The sequence below is a fragment of the Mustelus asterias genome, chromosome 2 (genome assembly GCF_964213995.1).
Source record: "Mustelus asterias chromosome 2, sMusAst1.hap1.1, whole genome shotgun sequence".
Classification (NCBI taxonomy): domain Eukaryota; kingdom Metazoa; phylum Chordata; class Chondrichthyes; order Carcharhiniformes; family Triakidae; genus Mustelus; species Mustelus asterias.
In genome coordinates this window covers 45,879,649-45,907,169 of record NC_135802.1, presented here as the reverse complement: position 1 = coordinate 45,907,169, position 27,521 = coordinate 45,879,649, and the positions used below count along the sequence as shown (strand labels likewise).

At 42.3% G+C, this 27,521-nt stretch overlaps 1 protein-coding gene across 2 annotated transcripts in view; it reads right to left on the bottom strand.

Annotated features, from left to right (window-relative positions):
• The window catches only part of nebl (nebulette), a 261,752-nt gene that overhangs the window by 140,405 nt on the left and 93,826 nt on the right, over positions 1-27,521 (bottom strand). For both annotated transcript variants that reach the window (XM_078234594.1, XM_078234595.1), the window contains exon 3: positions 4,365-4,449. In XM_078234594.1, the coding sequence (XP_078090720.1) occupies positions 4,365-4,449 (85 nt within the window). The remainder of the gene's footprint in view (positions 1-4,364; positions 4,450-27,521) is intronic.

The following is a 27,521-nucleotide window of genomic DNA, read 5'->3' as shown; positions in this document are numbered from 1 at the left end:
CTACCAAAATGCATCACCTCGCAGTTATCTAAATTAAACTCCATCTGCCATTCATCAGCCCACTGGCCCAATTGATCAAGATTTCGCTGCAATCCGAGATAACCTTCTTCACTGTCCATTATGCCACCAATCTTGGTGTCATCTGCAAACTTACTAACCATGCCTCCTATATTCTCATCCAAATCATTAATATAAATGACAATTAACAGTGGACCCAGCACCAATCCCAGAGGCACACCGCTGGTCACAGGCCTCCAGTTTGAAAAACAACCCTCTGCAACCACCCTCTGTCGTCAAGCCAATTGTGTTCCCAATTGGCTACCTCCCCCTGGATCCCATGAGATTTAACCTCATGCAACAACCTACCGTGCGGTAGAATCGATAACTTATGGAAACTGATCCTGTACCTGCGTATGTCCTTGAGGGACAACACATAGATAAGGAAGATGGATTTCTTTAAAAGATTCAAAAGGATAGCACATCACCAAGGGAGCTGCCAGTAAATGCATTTTACTTAAGTAGCATGAGTCAGAACTGCCATTAACCATTTTCATCATAATGCTACGATGGCAGAGACAAAAATGATTATACATTTTGATGCAATTTAGGCTTTCGTTTTTCATGAATAAGGTACCCCTTGAAAAATATTATTTTGTTCACTTTCACTGACTCATGCATGTTAACTGCTATACAAGCTCGCTCAGTTCAATTTTATCATCAGCTAGCTGGCAATGTGTGATTACCCAAATGCTCAAGCTTCATGCTCTACACTAAAAAAATACACCACAATCTGTGCAAAAGGACTGAATGGCTCTTTCCCAAAGCCTCGTGGATCTACATTGCTATTCCTGGAATATATTTTCAATAATTGCGTTATTAGTGGTAGCTTTGCAAGTTCAGCTTTCTTTTTAAAAAGTGAAGCTTCAGGAAATCTATACTTCTTTAAATGGAAACTTACAGTTTTGAACACTGTTGAAGTCTCACACAGCATTATGAGAAACATTGTTCAGAAACAGTGAATTTCTTTGAAAAATAACTTCTAAATTAACAGTGCTTCAAACATTTTTGAGTTCATTTTTGGAGAACTAAGTAAATAGATTTTTCCAATCTGTGGCTTTTCCCTATTTTTAGCCCATTACACATTCAGAGTGAATGGAACAGACTCGGGGCACTTAGATCACAAAACACGAGACAACATTTACTGTTGTCTTTGTTTTTTCCTCTTTTCTCCCAATTTTCTTTCTTCCAATCCTGCTGAACAGAGCTTGCATGGTACAGTTCTACAACCACAAGGCACCCTCCACTACTTCAGAAAAGAGAATCCTTTGCCCACTGCCAAGACCCACAGCTGTCCGCAGCCTGTCACAACTCCAGCATAGGTTGCTGGACAGCAAGCGGCAACAGGAACTACAGACAATTATCCACTTCCTAACCCAGGGAGATCACAGCTGCTTGAGGTATCCCACTACAGCCATCACTGAGATTACCCAACTCAGCAAAGACTGTGATGTGGGGACTGTGTGATGTGTGCCGTTCAGTTATTCGTCACACATTAATTAGTTGAGCCATCTCCAACAGGAACTATTTTAATTGAATTGCAGATGCTACAGGGACACTGTCTAACGCTGGAAAACATAGGGCATTTTTTTTTGAAGAGACAATACCACAGAGCTGATCCCAAAGGAAACGTTTGGGGGGAAAAAAAAAATCAGATGAGCTCAAATATTAAAATAAGGATTCATGCCTTCAGTTTTCTAGACAAGAAGTTTGTGATTTTAACTAAACCATCTAGCTGCTGGGGAAATGAGAATCGCTCTCATTTACCTCACAGGAGCAGCCTGTTTAGAAAATCCCATTTGCAAAGATCTTTGATCACATCTCCTCCCCCAGCCTCTCCATTTAAAAACTAAGTGCAGTGTGTTGATTAAAGAATTGTGGACAATGAGAAACCAAGTGCACTAATATTTATCCTCCAATAGAGAAAAATTCACTGTTAAGTTAAATGCCAAGTTCTCACTGGTGCAATTATTTTTGTTGTACACAGCTAAAGAACACCTAGGGTAGACACTTGCATTCATTTGTGTTCATATACAGGGAATGGACAAAGTCCGTTCAGTTGAGGGGAAGATTATTCTGTTTGTTACGCATGGTTTGTATATAAACTTGCTGAAAACAGAAGATGATCTGAAGGAAGAAAAATAGCTTTAATTATGCACGAACAGCGACAAAATGATCTCAAATTTCATGTTTATCTATAGCTGTAAGTGAGGAAAATAATGGAACTGGATGGCAGCCCACTCCCTTATTTCTTTAATTCAACCTTTCAGATGTTTGAATCCATTATTGGAACATGTTGCTATAATTGATCACATAGGCAGAGAATAGAGCATTTTCAAAAGGAACTGGATAAATATTAATAAAGAAAGAACCGGAAATATCAAGAAAGTGGATTATAGTTCGTAGCTTCAGTTGCAGCGCTGACGGGGCCTCTGTGCATTATTTATGCTTTGGTTCCACTGTATCAAGGCCAAGGAAAAACAATACCACAGACACGACTTGTGCATATAAATCCGTCTGCAACTGCAACATTTGGGGCAACAGTTTTGTATCGCCATAAATAACATTAGCATCACTGCATGAGGTAGAAAATAAGGCTCAAGAAAACTATTACATGGAGGTAAAAACCACTATGCAATGCAAACAGATTCTAAAAGTGACAAGTCCGATACCTTGTCATTTTTTTCAGCCATATGCTGTCAAAGGCACCCCAGATGTACTCCATCGGGGCCATCACGTCAGGCATGTGATAGAATACTCTCCACCTGCCTGGATGAATGTAGCTCCAAAAATACTCTAAACATTGGACACCATCCAAGACATAGCAGCTTGCTTGATTGGCACCCCATTAAACATTCACTCTTTCTACAAACAAGGCATAATGGCAGCATTGTGTACAATCTACCAGATACACTGCAGAAACTCACCAAGGTCCTTTTGACAGCACCTCCCATACCCACAATGTTTATCACCTCCAAAGGCAAAGGCAGTGGATGCAATGGAACACCCACCACCTGCAAGTTGTCCTCCAAACCACACACACCACTATGTCACAGTTCCTTCACCATCACTGGATCAAAATTCTGAAGCTCCCTCCCTCACAACATTGTAGCAACAAATTCACCACACTGCAGCAATTCAAGGCCTTATTGAAGGCAATTAGGGATGCTCAGTAAATGCTGGCTAAACTCGTGTTTAGTGTTGCACCAATTCAAAGAGATGTATGTAGTTAACTAAAACAGGGCAATCACTCATCCTGAATGCAAAGTGAAATGCTGCAGATCCCAGAAACATCAAGACCAGAAAATACAGGAGACTCTCAAGCCATGACAGCATATGTTGAGAGAACACACCAGCACACCTATTGTATACAGCCAGCCTGAGAGAAAACAGGAGCTATATTTCAAGTCTAAACATGTTAAAATCAATATGAAGGCCAGTGGACTGAAAATTTCCCAGCAATGCCCACTTCCAATAAATGAATGAAAATAAAAATACATCTTATTTCTTCTCTGGGATTTTAGTTCTCAAATGTTTCTCTTGTATCCTCATTGCTAAACATTTGACAGATTTCTCAAAATGTAGGTTGATGAAACAGTAACTTGCCTATATATAGAACCTTTAATGTAGCAAAATACCGCAAGGTGCTTCACCGGATCACCACCATCATGCCACATAAGGAATGTCATAAAGGAGAAAGAATGGCAGAGAGACAAGGAGCTTGACAGTGAACTCCAGGTCTGGGCAATGCTTGTCCAAACTCCAGCCCACAGGCCAAATGTGGCCCCCCCGAGGCATTTTGATGCAGCCCACTCATGTCTTTCAGCTTAACTGTTGAAGACTGCATGGTCAGAATTTTGAAAAATATGTCGCGGGCTGTCAGGCGAGGCCAGGTCCCAGTTTAATTGTAATGACTGTTGAGCAAGCAGCAAAATATTTACAGCCTAAGGAAGACAGACTAGCTGGGTGTGGTACCAAGATAAAAATACAATTTTTTTCACCAATGGAAACTCTAAGCATAAGGAGACCGAGGGAGAAAGGATCACAAAAGGTGGTTTTCCCCTGATTCATACTATGTCAAACCTAGGACTGTTTTACAACAAGACAAAGATGAAAAACAGTGCTAATGTCCCTCTGCTTAATAAGGGCATAATTTAATGGAAAAACATGGAGAAATGTAACTTACGCATTCTGCTTACCTTGGAGAACAAAAGGGAGAAACTTAATGTCATTTATACTTCTTTTAAACTGTTGAACCTCTAGCAATTAGTGTACAACTACAGACAACAGTTTATGTTGACAATTACCTGACTCTGCAGTTCACTTTGTTGCTTCAGGCGAAGGTTTTCTGGTGTATCAGCAACGATGGTGAATTGCTGCTTTGGGTAATGGCTGAAACAAGACAGAGCACCAATCAGAATCAATAAATATCAAGTATGTTAAATACAAAAACAGAAAGAAAGTGTGCTTCACTTTTACATGGCTTGACTATACCCTGTATTAACAAACTCATGTTTAGTATTGCACCAATTCAAAGAGATATTGCAGCACCGGACCGCCAGTATGTAGTTTACTAAAATAGGGCAATAGTTCATCCTGAATGCAAAGTGAAATGCTGCAGATCCCAGAAACAAAGACTAGCAAATACAGGAGACCCTCAAGCCATGACAGCGTATGTTGAGAGAACACACCAGCACACCTATTGTACACAGTCAGCCTGAGAGAAAACAGGAGCTATATTTCAAGTATAAACATGTTAAAATCAATATGAAGGCCAGTGGACTGAAAATTGCCCAATAGAAAAAGGAAATGTTGTCCCTTGATCTTGCACTGAGCTTCATTGGAACAGTAGGTGCTGGCAACACAAGATGGATCTTGAGGTAATTCAAAGCATAAGGGAACGGGGTGTGATTACTGGTTTGGGTGGGGATCCTTTGGAACAACATGTTGGTAGCAAGATCAGCAGTCTTGGTGTTGGCCTGTTCTTTCTTCCCACCAGCTATGAGCCACTGACAGCTGTTTTGATTTCTCAGACTCTCATGCTTCCTAACCCATTGCCCTATCTCCCTTTAACAATTCGAACACTCAAAAGTCTGTCTATCCCAGTCTTCAATATACAAGGAGTCAAGGGAGTGGTAATGAACGTAATATTCCAGTACTGATACGCATGGTAACATTCAGCTGGTTATGAATTGTGTATGTGTGAAACGATCTTGACCAAATGGGGGTGCAGTATTTTGTTGCTGCGCTGAGATTCAGAGGGTGATGGCAGCAGCACCCACCATGAGTCAGCTTGTTTGGCAATCAAGTTGTTTCTGGATTTGACCTTGGCTGCAGTTGGTTTTAGGTGTTCCCGGAAAGTTAGCGTCCTATCTCAGGTCACTCCGAGGTATGTTGGAGTTGGGCGATGCTTTAACTTGTAGCCATTCATTTGGATATTGAACTCTTTATTAGCTTTTGCATTGTGAAGACGGAATAAGCTGGGTACTGTTTCTGCAGGGCTTGGCTTGAGTTGCCACATGTTGCAGTTTTATTCAAGTTTTGACAAGTCCTTGTCTCGGGTCCGATCCAAGGTGTCAAAGTTGCAAGACAGATGTCCCAGCATGTGAATTTTCGGGAGGTAGTTTTTGGAAGATTTGCAGACCAAAACTGCACACAGTACTCCAGATGTGGTCTCCCCAAAGCCCTGGCCAATCGCCACATTCTACTTCTTCTCCTCTTGGATGTTAATTGTGCTTTATTTTTCACCCTTTCTCCTTTTTAAATGTCACTCGTTGGTAATACTTTCCAGTTCTGAGGAAAGATTCATATCCAAAACATCAACTGACCTGTGCTCTCAACAGATGTTGTCTGGCCTACTTAGTGCCTCTGGCGTTTTCTGTTAATTATTCATCCCTCATTAACTAGTAACTTCTATTCATACTCCAGGACTGCAGCACATCATTCGTTGACAGTTAATGCAGTATCAATTGTATTATTGCTGGGCCTGCCTATTCTGTAGTACATCCACCCTTTCAAGTCTCTTCAGAATCTTATAGTTGCAATAAGATAACCCCTCATTCTTCCAAATGGATACAAGTCCAACCTGTGCAACCCTTCCTCATAAGCAAATGCTTCATCAGGGATCATTATTCTACTCCCATGTATGTCCATCTCAATGTGGCCAAAAGCCAAGTAATGTAGACTAACACAGAGTTTATTTTTGTTTCAATTTTCTGATAAATCTCTCTTTGATTGCTGCTTATTTTGCATAGATAGAAACACACATTGTGGGCAACAGTGTGCCTCGACTTGTATTCTCCAATACCTTGTGCTCAATTATCAATGTCACGGTGGTGTACCTCCTGGCAATAATTTCTTCAGTAATTTCTTCAAATTTCAGGACCGCCGCAAAGTAAAAGAACCAGAAGAGAAATAAACAAATCAATTGCAAATGAGAACATATAGTCCAGTGAAGCATTCGCAGAATCACTCTGCCCAGAAAGAGGATTAAGGTATCACCTTTGAAACTCTCAATCTCCATCATTAACAAACACAAGGGAATCTGCTGCGGTTATCTTTGGCACCACTGTGCATAGAAGCAGAAAACAACCCCTCACAAACGTGGTTTCATTTAGCCAGAGGACATATGTCGAGATTCTCTTTGAGCAGATTTGCTATGGAGGCATTAGTTGGATCCCTCCTGGGCAAGTTCTTTGAAGTTTGATTTCAAGATATGCACCAGAAATATCTTGAAAAGTTAAAGATAGCAACTCATAAGTTAGAAAATTCATTTAGTCATCAGGGCTTTCCCTAAATTACTACCAAAAGGTACAGGGCATCAAGGTGCATCATTACAGCAAATAGGCAGTGAGAAAGGTAACTAACCCTAGTTTCAAGATTGGGAGAACAAACTAATATTCCTGGACAGTTAATTAGTTCTTTAATTGGGGGTGGTCATGGAGGTTGATTGGTCCAACCAGGAGTGTATTGCAGTAGCTGTGGGGGAGGCCTGCATTAGGCCAAGGAAGCTGGCTGAGAGAGGCAGAGGCCGAGAGCAAAGAGACCTGTGCATGCACAATGATGCCCTCTGCTGCTCTCAGCCAGCGTTCAGGCAATTTAAGCTCCACCCCCTCCCCCTACCGGCAGGAAACGGATTTTGATTTTTTTGCTATTAGTGCACAAGATCACAGATTTGGACTCGCCCAAAAACGGATCAGAAACTCTCCCGTTTTCACACTTAGAATTGTTTTCTTAAAGATCGCCCCCTAAATTTCCCATTGAATTGAATTTTATCAAAGAGTTTCCTGAGGTCCATTTATTCTACTCCATTATATTTCCCAATCTATGATGTTTGTCGCTTCCACAAAATAATCTAATTAGGTCTGTCTGCGTCTTTTAAGAAAGGCATCCCTATTTCTGCAGTGACTTCTCAGAGCCACAACACTTCATCTCCAGCATCATCTTATGAATTTCTTCTTCACCCTTTCCATAGCCTTGCTGTCTTTCCTACAAAAAGCCATCAAAACTAAGCAAGAGTCCAAATGTAACCTAACAAACCAAATGTGTAGTATTTGCATCAAGTAGAAAATTGAAGAAATCATGTCCCCTTCTATAAAACCTCCCAAAATTGGACAGATTAAAATCAGGGATGATCAGAGGGCCAGAATTGAGGAGCACAGATATCTCCGAAGATCATGGGGCCTGAAGAGGTTACAGAGAAAAGGAGGGGGTCGGGAAGAGATTTAAAACAAGGATGAGAGTTTGGTTTAATTGAAGCATTGCTTGGCTGAGAGCCAATAGGTCATCAAGTACAGGGAGAGTGGATGAACAAAATTTCATACAAGGTTATGACACAGTTAGCCGAACTTTGGATGACCTCAAGTTAATGGTGGGTGGAATGTTGGTGGTCGACCAGGAGTGTATTGGAACAGTCAACTCTCAAGGCCACAAAGGCATTAATGAGGGCTTCACACTCATCTGCTGTGGAGACATTTAGTTAGTTGTCTCCTGGGCAAGTCCTTTAAATTTACCAAAAAATCTTGATAAGGCAAATGCGGCATCACATAGAAGTTCTAATTTTTATCTTGTCAATGCAGCTTTCCCCAAGTTAATACCAAAAGATGATGGCAGCTGAGGCAGGGGTAGATGTGAGGTGGGGTTAGGCAGTCTTTGCAAGCAGATAAAACACCAACAGGAAGACACAGCTGGATCCTTCTTTATCATGCTAATCAGTTCCACAAACATCATCAGGATAAAATCTGCAATTTTAGTCATCCGACAGCAAGAATCATTCCCACAGGTCCCATGCTGCAACCTTCCGTCACCAAATTCTCACTCCCACCCAGCAGGTGGGATTTCAGGAACGTTTATTCGGTTAAAGCCTGGGACATTAAAAAAACTGTTGTGAAACTGTCTGGCTTAATGACTGATGTCATAGATTGGAGATGAAGGGCGGGACTTTCCAGCCGTGCTTTCCCCAAAGCCGGAAAATCCCACCCAAGGTCAATGGATCTTTGCATGGCCATGCCCCACCTGCTACGATTCCCATGGCAGGCGGGACAGGAAAATTCCACCCTAAGGTGTCAAACATAAGAAAAAAGGGAAAGAAACCAGAGTTTTAGAAAGTGGTAAACACCCCAAAGATATTTACACAAATGTCCCTACCAATCTACTCGAGCATATACTGATCTTGACCTTTGATGCCGTCCTCCCCATTAAAATCATAACACACTCTCGCCATGGTCACTCTGCTGGTAGGTCCCTCACCTCTGCTCTCTCAAATCCAAGTGATGCAGACTTGAATGGATATGGTGGGACAATTGGGTTTTCGATTTACCTCCAGATATGGCTGAATAGGATACTTTCGGGTCCACAAAAACTACTTACTATTCCAGGATCAACACAACTTCCTTTCTTGACCAAAAGCCAGCTGCTTAAATCCCTCTATGCCACACTTCCCTTCAACAATAACTGTGAGGAGCTTTTGCTTTATTTGTCACCAAGATTGAGACTATTCAATCAGTTGCCTGTTCTACTTCCCTCCCTTCCCCATTATCAGCCCTTGCATCAGCCCTTGACCCCTCATCCTTGCAAACTACTACCCCCATCTTCAAACTCCCTTTCTTCTCCAAAGTCCTTGAACATGTTATCGCCTCCCAAATCCATGCCCATCTATCCCAAAACCTCATGTTTTGAATTCCTCTGATCAGGTTTCCAAACTGACCATAATAGCGAAGCAGCTCTCAAAGTCACAAATGACATTCTATGTGACTGGGACAGAAGCAAACTTTCATTCCCCCTCGTTCTTCTTGGTCTGTCAACAATCTTGCCACAGTTGGCCGCACTGTCCTCCTCTAACACTGCGGTCCAGCTGGATGGGACAGCAGTTGCCTGGTTCTATTCTTACTTAATCATAGCCAGAGAACTGCCATCAATGGCTTCTCTTCCCATTCCCGCAGACGACCTCCTGTATCCAACCAGGATCTCTCGTTGGTTCCCTTCTATTTCTCATCCACATGCTGCCCCTTGGTAACATTATCTGAAAACACAATGTCAGCTTTTACATGTACGCTAAAGGCACACACCTTTACCTCACCCGACCTCTTTCATTGTCTTTAAACTATCAGACCGCTTGCCCAACATGCAGTATTGAATGAGCAGAAGTTTATTCCGATTAAATATTGAAAAGATTAAAGCTTCTGCCCTGCAACAAACTACAGTCCCTCATCGCTGACTCTGTCTCACTCCCTGGCAAATGCCTGAGGCTGGATCAGACTGTTTACAACCGGTGTGTCAGACTTGGCCCTAAAACTCTGGAATGCACACTGTAATCCTTTCCAGCTGCATCTCTACCACACTTCTCCCTTTTAAGACAGTCCTTAAAGCCTACCTTTTTGAAGAAGCTTTACGTCATCTGCCCCGAGATGCTGTGCTGCTCGGTGCCATGATTTGCTTTATAATGCTCTTATGAAGCATCTTGGGGCATTTAATGCATTAAAGGGGTGATATAAATACAAGTTGTTGTTGTGGTGCTGTAACAGCAAGCTTGGTGAATTGCTGCACTGCATTATGTAGATCATACATTCTGCAGTCAAAGTGTAGGTGGGAATGGGGGCGAGGGGTGGAAACTACTAAGTGGCAAGGGCATCAATTAAGCAGAATTTATTTCTCTGCTCTGGATTAAATCTTCCAGGATGTGTGTTTTAATGATTTCAATCTTGTACATGTTAGAGAGGCTTGGAATGAACAGGAATTGAGAAATTCATGTTATGATGTTGATGTGATGGGTCCGGTTTAGCATCTAATCAGCAATGACACGCGTGCCAAAGATGTTGGGGCATTCCGCATGGTCGTGCTATCGAAAACTGGAGAAAGATGGTGACGAATCGACTCAATCTATTATTTGCGCTGCACCTAGAATAGAATGAGCGATTTGGACATCCCATTACATAATAGATATTGGAGCTGTAGGCCACGATTCACCCAAATTGGAACCAAGTGACCATGCCAACAGCAAAACCAGAATGTCCCCCACTGGCACTGGCAGCATCTTTCAGGTGGGATTCACCCACCTGAAAGATGCAAATGAATGCATCTTGGGAATCATACCAGCCAATCTCGCTGTTCAGATATCGGGGCATCATTTTGAAAGGGCACCCCAATCTCTGCCGATAGGTACCCCTCTCCCACCAAAAACTGAAATGGTGCCATCTCCGCCCCCGTTAATAAAGGCAGCAGCTCCAACCCCTCCCCTTCTCCTCCCCCCGCCCCCCCCCCCCCCCTCCTCCACTGAAATAATGGGTCACCCATCATTTCCCCTCTCAGCCCATCCCCCTTCGGTCCCACCCCTTGTCAGAGCCCAATGGTGCACTGCCCCCGACACCCTGGAACTGGGGTGGGCAAGGAGGTAGGTCCAGTGCCCATGCGTCCCTCTGCCACGACCGGGTGGAAGGTCCTCCAAGGGTCCCGAGTGTTAGGTGGATTCGGATTGAGGGCAAGGGGTTGACCTCAGCACTCTTCCTTGGGATGGGCATCTCATGATTAGTCTGCCCTTCTCACCCTGGGAAAGTTGTTGTTCAGTTTTAGGATGATGAATTCAGTCACCATCCTGGAATAAAATACTCATTATTGTCTCTGACTTCCAAAACCATTAAAATTCTCTGGTCACTTTAATCTCTATGCCTCCTGGATAGGCGGAAGGCTTCCAAATCACCACATCACTACATTCAGCAGAAGGGATCCCCTTTACCTGTCTAGGAAGCTGCAGGCGAGAGAAGATCCATTTCAAGTCCTCTGACTGTCAGAAGATGGCCACTTTCGGGAGGGGGTAAGTTCCCACCTCCACCGCTGTTCACTCAGCCCCATTGTTTTAATACAGCATTTATTTCAAGTCACTTAGCTTCACAGATAGCAAAGAGCCTTTGAAGTACCTTCCAACCCACTCAAAATCTTTGTATCCATTCAATTTCATTCCAGTCCTTTGAACTCTAATTTGATTGACAGCTTAATGGTTTTGACTCAGCATGCAGTCAGCTGTTATTCACCTGTCCCTTCACTCTTTAATGCATCTCAGGCAACTTCAAACCAGCTAAATGCTTTCACTTTCTCTTTTGTGTAAACATTGTGGTTAAGAACAATGGGGGTTCTTGATGCCCCAATGCCCGATTCAGCAGGCAATCAGGATTCCCACCATTGTCAAACAGTGCCAGTGAACCTCCCTGCCCCCGTCAAAAAATATAGAAATCAGATTCATTGGGGTGCAATGAAAATCCAGGAATGCATGCATTGACTTTAACAAAGACAATTATTGGGGAATCTGACATAAGTGCTCAGAATTTGGCAAGAACTTGAATGAGTAAATTGCGAAAGATTATTTCAACTGTTGGTGAATTTATGAAAAGGATCATAAATTCAAGGTTAGATGAATGAAGAAAAAGGCCAGAAAACTTTTTTCACATCATGTATTATTGCAATACATTACTACAAGCAAATAGGACGCCAAGTCAACCACATCATTAGATAAATCCAAATGTATTGAAAGGTGCAGGGGAATGAATTTCAAATAGACAATTCAAATGTGGACTGAAGATGTGCTAAATGGCCAATTAATAAAATACCACAGCAATAATGAGTATAAATACACTACTGACACTTACCACATCTGACACTTCGGTCAGACTTCTATTTATTGACTACAGTTCAGCTTTTAACACCATTATCCCAACAAAACTCTCCGTGGCCTAGGGCTCGGCTCCTCCCTCTGCGACTGGATCCTAGACTTCCTAACCCACAGTTAGGATGGGAAATGGCACTTCCTCTACAATTATCCTCAACACCAGTGCCCTGCAAGGCTGTGTCCTCAGCCCCTTACTATACTCCTTATACACCAACAACTGTGTGGCCAAATTCCCCTCCAACTCAATTTTCAAGTTTGCAGATGTAACCACTGTAGTGGGTCAGAACTCAAACAATGACAAGACTGAGTACAGGACAGAGATAAAGAATCTGGTGAACTGGTGTGACGACAATAATCTTTCCCTCAATGTCAGCAAAATGAAGGAGAAAGTCATAGACTTCAGGAAGCGTAGTGGGGGACATCCCCCCGTCTACATCGACGGTGATGAAATGGAAATGGTTGAGAGCTTCAAGTTTCAAGGTGTCCAGATCACCAGCAACCTGTAATGGTCCCTCCACGTTGACATTATAGTTAAGAAAGCCCACAAACATATCTACTTTCTCAACAGGCTAAAGGAAATTCAGCATGTCCGCGACAAATCACATCACATTTTACAGATGCACCACAGAAAGCATCCTTTCTGGATGTATCACAGCTTGATATGGCCCCTGCCCTGACCAAGACCACAAGAAAATACAAAGTGTTGTGAATGTAACCCAGTCCATCATGCAAACCAGCCTTCCATCCATCTACACTTGCCACTATCTCGGAAAAGCAGCTCGCATAATCAAGGACCCCAATACACCCCGGACATACTCTCTTCCACCTTCTTCCGTTGGAAAAAAGATGCAAAAGTCTGAGATCATGTAGGAACCGACTCAAGAACAGCTTCTTCCCTGCTGCTATCAGACTTGTGAATGGACCCACTATATATTAAGCTAATCTTTCTCCGCACCCTAACTATGACTGTAACACTATAGTCTACACCCTCTCCTTTCCTTCTCCCCAATGCACTCTATGAACGGCATGTTTTGTCTGTATAGCGCACAAAAAAACAATACTTTCACTGGGGGAAGCGATGGCCTAGTGGTATTATTGCTAGACTATTAATCTAGAAACACAACTAATGTTCTGGGGACCCTGGTTCAAATCCTGCCACAGCAGATGGTGGAATTTGCATTCAATAAATATGTCTGGAATTAAGAATCTACTGATGACCACAAAACCATCGTTGACTATCGGAAAAACCCATCTGGTTCACTAATGTCCTTTAGGGAAGGAAATCTGCTGTCCTTACCTGGTCTGGCCTACATGTGACTCCAGAGCCACAGCAATGTGGTTGACTCTCAAACTGCCCTCAGGCAACTAGGGTTGGCAATAACTGCTGGCCAGCCAGCAACGCCATGTTCCATGAATGAATAAAAACTATATCCCAATACATGTGACAATAATAAATCAAATCAAACTATTGGGGAACATGAAGTCTTGCTTACCTGTCACATAAAAAGTTGCTCAGACTAAAGGCAAGATTTTTGATATAAAAATAAATCAGCTTGATATTTCAGTAAAAACTGCCAGTGATCCCATCTGTAAGTAACCAAATTATTTTTGACTTAGTATTAATTGGCATATTATTACTGTACTGGCACAGGATTGACTATAGAACTGCTCATGTATTCAATCCAAAACAGCCACAACCCATCCTCTACATTAACAGCATATCAAGACTCAAGAACAGCTTCTTCCCTGCTACCAAAGTTTTGAATGGACCTACCATACATTAAGCTGATCGTTCTCTACACCCTAGCTATGACTTTAACACTGCAATTCTGCACCCTCTCCTTTCCTTCTCCCCTATGTACTCCATGAATGCTATGTTTTGTCTGTCTCGTATGCAAGAAGCAATACTTTTCACTGTATCCAATATATGTGACAATAATAAATCAAATCCTGTTCTGGATCAATAATAAAATCTCATCATCATTCACTGGGTTATCAATTTGGTAACATTCATAATAGTGTTTACCCCAGTCCAAACCCGGCATCTCCACAACATTCGTAATAGGCAGGCATGCAGCATTTTTTTGAAGTTTTAAAATAGGCATTTCATTTTTGGGAACAAGGCAGAGAATGAATGTTGAACTAAACTCAATGAGGCCATTTCAAAATCATTATAAATCTAATGGCATGATTCATAGGATCATAGGAGTAGTAGGACAATTGGCCCTCAAGCCTGCTCTGCCACTGAACTCGATCATGGCACTCCCTCAAAGCTAACTTCCCACCTTATCCCCACATCCCTCGATATCTTTGGCATCTAGAAATCTACTGACCTCTACTTTATTAAAAAGAAAAGTAAAATGTATGGCAAGAGGTTTTATTTCTCAAAATATTTTGCCGAAAGGCTTTAGATACCTTAAGATTGTAAGATAATTGGTAATAAAAACTTTACTTCTTTTTTTGTCCCCAGAGGTGATCAGTACAACAGCAGGAGGTTTTTAAACTGAGCTGAATGATTCGTGCATGTGGTTGCCATGCTAATTCTTATGGCAATTCTTATGGCAACCAGAATGCTTCAATTCACAATTACAGTTTTAAATGACTGCTCAGAATCTTATTTTAAATGGCATCCATTGATACACTCAGCAGCCAAAGAGCCCCCTTTGATAAAGGATGCTGAATCCTCAAGATGAATCGCTAGCGGTTTCCAAAACTCTACAAACAGCCATTGTGAAATCGGCAACTTGCATTCAATAATTTCATTTGTGGAGGATGACTGGTCTCATTTTGTTTGTTTTGGGAGTGTGAAGGTCATGGGTAATGTTTATCTGTCAAGAATAACAGGAAGTATTGTTTGCAAAGCTATAATGATGCTGGTTCGTAATGCTGGTGTTAAAACCTATTGGGAAAGGGCCTCGGTATTGACTTATAAATTAATACTAAAATACTGGAAAACGCATTTCCTTAGCTCTTGTGAAGTATGGAACACGATTAACCAATAGAAAAATTAACAGAGTACATCAGACTCCAACATTCAGGAAGAAGCAAGATTCAGATCCATTCCCTTGACACTCAAGAAACAGAAGTAGTTGTTTTGAGTTGAAACAATTGAAGAACTAAAATTTACACAATTCTCCTCTGATAATTGAACAAGCAGCCCCATGAACTTTATACACTGGACAGTCCTCAATTACAGCCCTCAGGGGAATATATTTCTGTCAAGACATCGTGGTTATCTGCCTTTTGATCTCCAGGCAATAAATAGAAAGGCTATACTGCAACTCTGCAGGGGCAACAAAACAAACCCTAACCAAGAACTTAGCTGATCATATCACCCTTTTGAAGAAAGGGTCATTGTACATACCAGCATAGAGCCATTGCACATACCAGCATAGAACTCCTAAACTCCAACAGGATGCTTCATGGATCATTTCAGCTACTGAGGGAGCTTTTTCTGGTCTCTATAGCATGTTTCTGGAGCATGAAGCTAACAGGTAACCTTTATTTCCATCCAGGAATAGGATTTAACTCTCCCTGTAATAGATATCGCAGCAGCATTGTAAGGTGTACGAATCACATGTTTTCTTGGTGAACACAGGGTTTATTAGTGGACTGTCATGCATCAAGAGTTCCCTGTTCTGTAGTCTACTGTTTGGCAGCACATAGCATTAGTTATGTGAAGGGAATTTCACACATACTTGCAATAAACTCAGGTGGCAAAAACACACTGATGCTGTTGAGTTACTGCTGATCTCTCATTTCTACCGACTGTGAGCCAAGTAACTGGAAAATCTTTCCAAACCAAGTACATGAGGAAAGTGCATTACATGAAATTAATTCTACATCTTCGCATTTATTTGCGATAAAGACAACACAGCACTTCAAAGATTGCAGTCAGTCTTTTTGTTTACATTGACGTTTCTCCAGAAGTAATGGTAAATGTTTTGCTTAAATAAAAGACAAAGGATATTCAGATAAACAAAATAAAACTTCAAGGAGAGAGAGCTCTCCCAAATTATAGCATTCCAAACCCATGCTGTTTCCTACTGTGGCCGCTCTGCTGCTGCTGTTACATTCTTGTCCTCTAATCTGCCTCTTCCTGCTGCTTCACCACATCTTGCTCTCGCTCCACTTACACAAAGAGGCTGAAACCGCTTTCCACAGCTATGTATTTCAAAACCAATGCCATTGTTCTAGCTCTCTTCAGGTAACGCTGTAGAGGAACACCAGTCCTTTGCTATTTGAATTTTATCATCTCGCTCTAACCTCTGCCTTCAACTTGCTACATGGTTCCAATGAACGCAAGCTAGAGGAACAGCACCTCACCTTTTGATTAGGCACTTTACAACCTTTCGGACACAACAGGAATTTCAATATCTTTAGATCATAACAATTACTCCTTTTTAAATGGGCAGCAGGAAGACTAGGAAGGCGGCGGAGAATGGAGATCCCCAGGGGCTAGTGTTAGAACCTAGTCTTCCTGATGTACATCAATGACCTAGCTAGGCCTTGGTGTACAAGGCACAATTTCAACATTTGTGGGCAATACAAAACTTGGAAGCAGTGTGAACAGTAAGCAGTATTGTATTATGTGGTCAGGGTCCAGTCAGGGCTGTTAGGTATTGTTTATTCTCCCAGATTATGCTGACAGAATCTGCAGTTTTTCAAAACCATTATTTTTTGACAGCACATATTTACGCATTTGGATCTTGACAGGAGGTTGGAGCGTCACTTACTTCAGTCATGTGATTGGACATTATACTTCTGATGTTAACCCTTTACCCTACATCTCCTGTCCCCACCCCCACAATCATATTTACATACTCCTACTTCTCCCCCAAAGTCTCATAATTCACAGAATCATAGAATCCTACAATGCAGGTGGCCGCCATTTGGCCCATCGAGTCTGCACCAACCACAATCCCACCCACGTCCCATCCCCATAGCCCCATGCATTTACCCTAGCTACACCCCTAAGGGGCAATTTAGCATGGCCAATCCACCTAGCCCACACATCTTTGGACTGTGGGAGGAAACCAGAGCACCCGGAGGAAACCCACGCAGACACGGGGAGAACGTGCAAGCTCCGCACAGACAGTGACCCAAGCCGGGAATCGAACCCAGGTCCCTGGCACAAACAGCAGTGCTAACCACTGTGCTGCCCAGAATTCTCAGAGTTAGTCACTGAGGTGCCTAAACAATCTCCCTGATCTCATTCTGATCTTTTGAGGTAAAGGATATTCTGTACTCTCTGTCGATGCGAGTCTTCTTCTCCTGGGTGGCTACACAGCTTGTTGTCAAATGTTTAATCTTCCTCATCAGGATCTGAGTAGTAAGCCCAAGTTTCTATAGTCTATCTCTCTAAAGGATATTAAGGTACCGTAGTTTCTCCTCACGATACCCCAATCTGTCTCAACTCTGTACGATCTTGGTTGTGAAGTATTTTCAAAGATTGTGCATTCTCTCTGTTAGCTTCAGACCCATACTCTCTTCCCTGGCTTCCTCACTGGTAACTCACATATTCAATGCCTGTCATTAAAGCTCTGAGCCTGGTTGCTTCTCTGTTCTTCGTCACACTGTTTTACCTTCTCGTATTAATTCTTGGTGATACTGGGTCTGAGTTTTCGCTCCAGAAATAGAAGCTGTGTTCTCAATCTCCTACATTAGTAACTCTGATGGGGAGAAACCATTCTGCACTTTTGTTTAATCTTTCACAGGATAGGGTTGTCATTGGCAAAGCCAGCATTTAATATCCATCCCCAACTGTCCTCGAGAAGGTGATGAGCCACCTTCTTGAATTGCTGCAGTCCATATGGTGTAGGTAAACCCACAATGCTGTTAGGGAGTTCCAGGAGTTTGACCCAGCAACAGTGAAGGAATGGTGACTTATTTCCAAGTTAGGATAGTGTGTGGCATGGAAGAGAACTTGTAGGTGGTGACGTTCCCATGTATCTGCTGTCCTTGTCCTAGTGGTAGAGGGCATGATTTTGCTATCGAAGGAACCTTGGTGCGTTGCTGCACTGCATCTTGTAGATGATGTACACTGCTGCCACCGTGCATTGGGGGTGGAGGGGGGGGGGGGTGAATGTTGAATTTGGTGAATAGAGTGCCAATGAAGCGGGCTGCTTTGTCCTGATATGTCAAGCCTCATTAAGTGCTGTTGGAGCAGCGTTCATCCAGGCAAGGGGAGAGTATTCTATCACATTCCTGACTTGGACATGTTGGTCAGGTTTTGGGGAAGTCAGGAGGGGAGTTACTCACCATAGAATTCCCAGCCTTTCGCCTGCTTTTGTAGCCACAGTATGTGTGTGGGTGGTCCAGTTCAGTTTCTATCAATGGTAACCCCCAAAATGTTGACAGTGGGAGATTCAGTGATTGTAATGCCATTGAATGTCAGGAGAGATGGTTGGATTCTCTCCTGTTGGAGATAGTCATTGCCTTGCAATTGTGTGGAGCAATGTTCCGAGCCACTTTTCTGTCCACCCCTGAATATTGTCCAGCTCTTCCTGCATATGCAGACAAACTGCTTCAGTATCTGAGGAGACGAGTGGTGCTAAACATTTTATCAGTGAACATCCCCACTTCTGGCTGCATGATGGATGGAATGCCACTGATGAAACAGCTGAAGATGGTTGGGCCAGGACAGTCTAGGACCCTGAGGAATCCCCAATGTCCTGGGACTGAGACGACTGACTCATTATGTTTCGTGGCCTCGATCCCAGGTCATGGGGAGGGACATCCAGTTAGAAGCCAATAACATTTTGTTCAAAGTAAATAAAATTTGAGATTCCAGATGCTTTCTAAGTGAATAAAGCCACAAGATTCCACCTGCTTTGAGTAAGCAGAAAGAAAGATAAAATAATTTACAACATCAATCTTATACTCTAATATTGAGGGTTAAGTTAATAAAACATACAATATGATGGTCTTTGTTCATAGGAGCGTAGAGTACAAAAGCAAGCAAGTTATGTTAAACTTGTATAAAACACTGGTTCAGCCTCAACTGGAGCACTGAACCCAATTTTGGGCACCACACATTAGGAAGGATGGGAAGGCATGAGAGTTCAGAAAAGATTCATAAGAATGGTTCCAGGGATGAGGTACTTCACTTACATTGGAAGATTGGAGATGGGGCTGTTCTTCTTGGAAAAGAGAAGGTTGAGAGAAGATTTGATAGAGGTATTCAAAATCATGAAGGGTCTGGACAGAGCAGGTAGAGAAAAACTGTTCTCACTGGTGGAAGGATCAAGAACCAGAGGACACAGATTTCAGATTGAAAACAATTGGGAAAACAAAGCAATGGTGACATGAGGGAGAACAGTTTTTTTTTAGTTTATTTACTAGTGTTACAAGTAGGCTTACATTAATGCTGCAATGCAGTTACTGTGAAAATTCCCTAGTCGCCACATTCCTGGGCCTGTTCAGCTACACAGAGAATTTAGCATGGCCAACGCAGGTAACCTGCACGTCTTTCAGAAACCGGAGCACCCAGAGGAAACCCAAGCTGGGAATCGAACACGGGTCCCTAGTGGGGTGAGGCAGCACTGCTAACCACTGTGCAGCCCCTTTTTATGTAGCGAGTGTTTAGAAGCTAGTTTGCACTGCCTAAGTGTGATGAAGGTTCAATCCAAGGCATTCAAAATTATCTGAAAGGGAAGAATGTGGAAAGCTGCAGGGAAAAGGCAGGTGAATGGTACTCAGTGAATTGTTCCTCCATGCCAGCACAGACATGACAGGCCAAATAGCCTCCTCCTGTGCTGTAAGTGGTAATAATGGTTCTACTGTTGTCACTTGCAGTTCAGGTAGGCCCAAATTTCATTTCTTTACTTGCCCCATTACTATCTCACCTTTGTCATCTAACTGCTCCTGTTTTCTACCTGATCAGAAAATGAAAAGGAACAATGTCTTCACACTGCCCCAGCCCCGCACTCTTTTCCCTACGCAGCTATGTTTAAAAATTAATGAATCTCCTACTTCTTCGAGATCTCATGAAAGGTTAGCAACCTAAAACGTTAACTCTTTCTCTTTCCAAAGATGCTGGCCGACTTGATGAATACTCCCATCATTTTCTAACTTTATTTCAGATTTCCAGCATCTGCAATATTTTCCATTGATGAATATAATGCAACTGATTTGACAGCAAAAAAAATGCATATTCAAAAAACACTCGACTCTCAACCTGGTTCGAACACTGGACACACATTTCCGTACTCTTATTCAACAATGATCTGGAATACAAGCTAAAAGGCACAGTGTTCATTATCATACTATGACAAATCCTCTTTTCCATGAGACAGTCCTGCTAGCATTATTAATTCAGATGTTATTGAAATAGTGATTTAAACAAACAGCCATACATCAAAATACACAATGGAAATGGGAAAATAAACAGTACAAACGTGACGCAGTCAAACATTCATGATGCATAATTCTCGCTCTCATATCACAACAATTATTTGCCTCCATATCCAAATAATTCGACTGGACCCAGAGTTATTTAAATGCTACCTCCTCCAAGTGTATGGTGGGGGCCTCATGAACATGTGTAAAGTTAACAAATTCAGCGAACCACAGGAGTCATAGTCCCATTTCCTATTTACTCATGCAACTAAAGTATTATTAGACCAAAATTTACTTTAGGGAGCCATATAGTCAGGTGAATGAGTCCAAGTCAGAATGACTCTGACCCTGGTTACATGTTCAGTGCCCGTAGTTATTGTTTGTATGACGAGTTGAGGTTGTTTGAATTCTACACAATAAATGGAGGAAGATGCCCAAAATATCATAAAGTGTCTGTTTGGAAGTTTCATTTTTAATCCAACTGGCTATGACTGATATTAGGGAGTTTATAAGGATGCCAGAAATCACAGGGGTTTCTCAGTTAACTGACCACAGCAGAAACAGGAAACAAAAGGTAGAAAACGTTGGACACAGCATGTCTATCATTTTTGCCAAAATTAGTTGGTGGCAATTTTGGCTTAATGTCAGATAGATGCTATACAGAACAGGTGGTGAGTTGGATGTCATCAGGATGCAGGTGAAAGTTGACTCTATAATTCCAGATAACATTACCAAGGTGTCATATGTAAACAACAAATACACTAAGGTGCAGTATATAAATCTTGTTCATCTTCACCTCGAAGGATGAACATGTTCATCATTTGGAGCATTTATTTAGAAGGGTATGGCGTGATTACCACGGTGGATTTGCACCCAAAGGGTTCTGCTGCAGATAGGACAGCTGACTGCAGACAAATGATTTTGGGAAGAGTTGCTGGCTCAGGATTTCCTCCCCTTGTGTTTTCTCTCTGCCTTTGATAGGCACTTGCTTTCAAAGGAGGCCGTGCCATGCCATTTTTATTTGGTTCTGTCAGGTGCAGTGACCCTAGGCGGGCTTTTCTTAGGGTTCCAGGTCAGCTTCAAAACTCCAAAGTAAAGTTTTGAGTATCCGTGTAGTGCTTAGCTTGGCTGCCAGGAGTGTGCACCCGAACCTCAAGCTCTATAGAAAATTCACTTCAGTGAGTGTTCAGGTTTTCTGGCTATGTAACCAGACATACACAATTGCGGCCATCTCAATATGGCATCGATGACTGGTGTGCCAGCTCAGATGAGCTCCTCAGTGTTTGGTATTTTGTCCAGCCATTTAATTTTCAAAGCTTCAAAAAGGCAGCTCTAGTGAAAGTGGTTGAGCTTCTTGGCATCATACTGGTACAGGGTTTGCATGCATAGAGCAGAGTGAGCAGGACCAATGTTTTGTAGATTTGCAGGTTTGGTAGGCTCTTCCTCTTAATTCATAGGCTGTTATTCAAAGTCTGCAAAGCTTGGCAATTCTTGCATGAGTCTCATCAATATAGACAGCTTGAGCTTCTCTCCTATTGAGATAAGTGAACTTAGCCACAGCTGACAGATTCTGGTCAGGGACTGAAACTTGGGCTCAAGATAGGGCTTCCTGGGGCAGGCTGTACCATTACTTCCATTTTCTTCATGCTGATCACAAGGACAAAGTTGTTGCAGGCATTGGAGAGTAAGCCCATAATACATTGCATGCCCAGCTCGGAACTGACAGCTAATGGCCAGTCATTGAGCAGGAAAGAAATCAGGAGACCATGGTCTTTGCCTGGAGCCGTCTCACACTGACCAGCTTCCCATCTATGTGAAAGCTGATTTTGATGCAAGGATCAATAACATGGAAAGCATCGGAGAGCATGGTGGAGAAAAACATGGCGAAAGGTGGCACTAACAGAGCCCTGTTTAAATCCATGAGTGACTGGGAATCAGTCAGTGAACTCACCATCATCCTGTACGCACATGAGCATGTCATCATGGAACTGTCAAACCATTATAATGAATTTTTCAGGACGGTCAAATTACTCTATTACCTTCCAAAGGCCCTCATGGCTGACTGTGCCAAAGGCCTTGGTGAAGTCAGCAAACCTGGTGTAGAGGTCCATGTTCAATTCTTGGTATTTCTCCTGGAGTTGTCTGACTGCAAACACCTTGGCCGAAACTCTCTGGCCATTCACGCCCTGCTGCCGCTGCAAGTGAGGATAGAGAATTTGACGCTCAGCCAAATCTCTGTCCATTGCAGTGGGGCCAGAGAATCTGGCTGGCATGAACGGCAGGAGAACTCGGGTCTATATCAATGGTTCCTCAGCCTTTTCTGAAATCGTACCAACTCTTTGGCAACAGATCCTGGTCAAGATGTTGCACTAAGTGTTCAAATGAATTCTAGTGCAGATTTTGCTGGTGATAGAAAAAAATGAGATTCCTCTGATTGTCGCAAAATTGGCAAGTTCCTTTCCACTTGTTCAGGGACAATGGAAACATCTTTGTATTATTGCAGGATGGTTCCTTGCTCCCACATAGACCGAAAGAGCTCAGTGAGCTTCACAACCAGGCATTTACTTCCAGCCTTATAGAGTTCAGCTGGGACAGCAGCAGCTCCTGGAGCTTTGTCACTAGACAGGAATTTGATTGTATTTCATCATTTCTAACAGCATGGGAGGATCATCACCAACATGTAATATGTAAATAATGAATACATTAAGGTGTACCATGTAATTAACAAGGGCAGAAAGGATGGAACCATGGGTTACTATGTGACCATGTGGGTTGGTGAAGGTAAACCATTTGTGCAAATTCTCGGCCTTTTGGCCAAGATCAAGTGTAGTATGGTCAGCAGCCCATGGTCGGCCGCACTTGGTTGAGGTCATTAGGTTACACTGAAGCTTCATATGTTTCATATGAAGCAATTTTTAAAAGCGGCATCTCGGCCTTTTGGCTAGGATGCAAATGAGCTCAAGTCTTGGAGGAGGAACCTCCCCCTTCTCCAATCAGCTTGGCTCATGTAGATCAGGCCCAGGACAGAGTGGTTTGGTCGCTCGCCCTGTCTTGTCAGCCTGGATCTGAAATGTCTCAACTTGTTGAGACTGAATTGGATTTGATTTGATTGAATTGGAAAAGTTTTTTTTTAAATTGTGGAAACATGCAACAGGTAGGAATAGAATAAGGAGACTTCAATACAATGCAGGTGGGCTGGGAAGAGAAGGAGTCAAAAAGAGTAGTTTCATAGGTACTGCTGAAGACCAATCCACAACTGGCCCTAGTCTCAGGTCATGTGTCTTGTATTTATACATGTATTTTTAAACAGACAAAATGTCAAAATTCCTTATGGATGAATGAAAAGGAAAATAAAAGACATTCCGTGAAAGGTTAGGTGATTGAATGCCAGCTCAGAAAGAAAGGTTTCGAGTGGATTTTGAGGAAAACAGTGAAGGTATTGAGACATTTAAGGAGAGAGTTCCAGACATAATGCTGAGGAGACTGAAAATGCTGCAGCCAACAATTGTTAAGAGACATTGGATACATGAGGCACCAGAGAGTGAAGCCAAAATTAATGGGAGAGAATGTGAGAAATTTTATTTACTAAGAAAAATTGGTGACAACATTTTTCAAAGAACTGACATGTTCCTATGGATTTTTTCCACAATAAATGTCATAAAAGATGTAAATAAAACCAAGAAGAAAGATTTGTGGATGAGAAATAAACAGCAGGCACAAGGTTTTAATGTACTTAATATATTTTTTCATACGGCATGTATTTCCTGTCCATCTTATGTTGAATGTTCAGTAAGTCTCACAAAGAAGCTCTGACTTTTGTATGATTAACATTGTGTTTATTGATAACACATAACTATGTACATATATACAAGGTATAGCTGGGAGTTAATTCCATATTTACCTCTGCATGGGTCTCTGTCCAGTTCACAACTGACCCAAGTCTCAGGTCTTGTGTGCTTTTACATCACAATGTGGGCGGTACTGTTTCCCAGACCCACATTAACTCTTGCTATGCCAGGTACTCTTCAACTTAGTGTATCTGAGCTTATGAATCACTTTCTTTGTCATCATTGATAATTGCAAAACTCAATATCAATATTTCAGATTGCATTGGGCAATTCCTGGGCTGGAAAATCTGCAGGAGTGAAATCCTAACAATTCTGCTGGGAGCTCAGACATCGCGAATCTCTGCCAATGACCTCAATTGGAAAATTGTTTAGTCATTAGAGCCATGCCTCTTTGGAATGAAAGCACTTTTTCCTCTGAGAAATCTGAATGGGTTTCTTCCAAAGGCTCCAAATGCTGGGTCCAATAAAATTCTAAAGACTTTTAAAATTAAAGACTCTAAAAATCGATAGGTTTTTCTTACAAAGGGCTGTCAAGGGATATGCAGCAAACGGTAGATAAGCAGAAACAGAAAATGCTGCAAAATCTCAGCAGGTCTGACAGCATCTGTGGAGAGAGAATAGAGCCAAAGTTTCGAGACAGGGTGACCCTTCATCAGGTAGATAAACAGAGTTGGGGTACCAAGCAGGCATTATCTACTGGAATGATGAAACAAGCTCGAGGAGCCCGATGGCTAACCTCAGTCTTTACGTCAGGGGCAGGGGTCTATTGAAGTGGCCCTTTGGCAGTGATGAAGCACAAATGCTCTGCCCTATCCTCCCAAAAACTCTACCTATACATGCCCATATGATAACTAAACGGCTTCATTCCCATTAGGATTTGGCAGGTACAGCTAATGGTACCAGACATATGTGCACCAATTGCAAGTGTCATGCTGGTGAGGGCAGTGATGCTGGAATATCCCAAAATAGAGACCCCATAGTCCCGTTAAGACTTCATTCACACTGCCAACTAATATTTTACTCTGTGCTCGCACTAATGCAATCATATACTTTGTTGAATTTGCATTCAGATTTATGCCAACAACCCATATTAATGCTGTTCAATGCGATTTGTTTTGGAATAATTTGATTTTAAAAGTTTCATAATGAGGTAAACCATACACGGTGAAAGGAAAACACATGCCTTTTATGTTTTTGACTGACTTATAGGACAGTATGTGAAGTTTCATTGCTGGTCTTCAAAATATTGGGGTGCAGCAACGTAGATCCCTCGTGGAGAATAACCTATGAAAATTTAGGCCACCATAGAGTCATTGACGTTTACAGCATGGAAACAGGCCCTTTGGCCCAACTTGTCCATGCTGCCCTTTTTTTTTTAAACCCCCAAGCTAGTCCCAATTGCCCACATTTGGCCCATATCCCTCTATACCCATCATACCCATGTAACTATCTAAATTCTTTTTTAAAGATAAAATTGTACCCGCCTCTACTACTACCTCTGGCAGTTTGTTCCAGAAACTCGCCACCATGTGTGAAAAAATTGCCCCTCTGGACACTTTTGTATATCCCCCCTCTCACCTTAAACCTATGCCCTCTAGTTTTAGACTCCCCTAGCTTTGGGAAAAGATATTGACTGTCTAGCTGATCTGTGCCCCTCTATAAGATCATCCCTCAGCCTCCTACGCACCAGAGAAAAAAGTCCCCAGGTTTGAGCCAAATTTCATACAAACAGCTTTAAATACACCATGTTATTTCTCCTTTTGTCATTAATCCTTACTTGGATTATTACCACTGGGTACCCATCTGTTACTCCAGATATTGCTCCAAACTTTCCTCGTTGTGCATTGCTCCAGCTTCAGAGACAATTGTCCTTCTGTATCACTAATGATTACAATTAATGAGTGATACCTCAGGAACTGCTGCGTTTTAAATTGTCTGCTTTAAATTGTCACAGTGGATTTCATTAGCCTAGTCCTTGAACTTCCAACCTTTCCAACTCAAAGGCAAGAGCACTGTACTAATGCCAAATTACCACTTGAAGTACACAAGCAAAATGCATAGGTATTTTAAATATGAAATAAAAACAGAAAATGCTGCATTTTTTATATACATTCATGGGATATGGGTGTCATTGGCTAGGCCAGAAATGAATGCCCATCCCCAAGTGCCCTTGAGAAAGTGGTGGTGAGCTACCTTCTTCAACTAGTGTAGCTACATCTGCAGTGCCATTAGGGAGGAGTTCCACAATTTTGACCCAGTGACAGTGAAGGAGTGGCAATATATTTCCAAGATAGGATGAGGAGGAGCTTGGAGGGGAACTTCCAGGTGGTATTCCCATGCATCTGCTGCCCTTGTCCTTCTAAATGAGAGATGTTTGGGTTTGAAAGATGCTGTCTGAGGAACCTTAGCAAATTCCTGTAGTACAGCTTGTAGCTAGTAACACTGATGCCACTGTGCATAGGTGGTGGAGGTTTTGAATGTTTCCGGATGGGGTGCCAATCAAGCGGGTTGCTTTGTCCTGAATGGTGTCGAGTTTCTTGAGTATTATTGGAACTGCACTTATCCAGGGAAATAGAGAGCCTTCCATCACATTATCAACTTGCACCTTGTAGATGGTGGACACGCTTTGGAGAGTCAGGGGGCAAGTTGCACACCACAGGATTCCTAGTCTCTCACCTGCTCTTACAACCACAATTTTTATATGGCAAGTCCAGTTCAGTTTCTGTTCAACAGTAACCCCCACAATGTTGACCATGGGGGATTTAGCAATGGCAACGCCATTGAATGTCAAGGGCAATGGTTAGAGCCTTGCTTTTTGGAGATTATCATTGCCTGGCACACAAATGGCATGAATGTTACTTGCCATTTGTTAGGCCAGGCCTGGATATTGTCCAGGGCTTGCTGCATTTTTTCATGGACTGCTTCAGTATCCGAGGAGTGGCAAATGGTGCTAAACATTGTGCAGTCATCAGTGAACCTCCCCACTTTTGACCTACAATAGAAGGAAGGTCATTGATGAAGCAGCTGAAACTAGTTGGGCCTAGGACACCACCCTGAGGAACTCCTGCAGTGATGTGGAATTGCTATGACTGACCACCAACAACCACAACCATTTTACT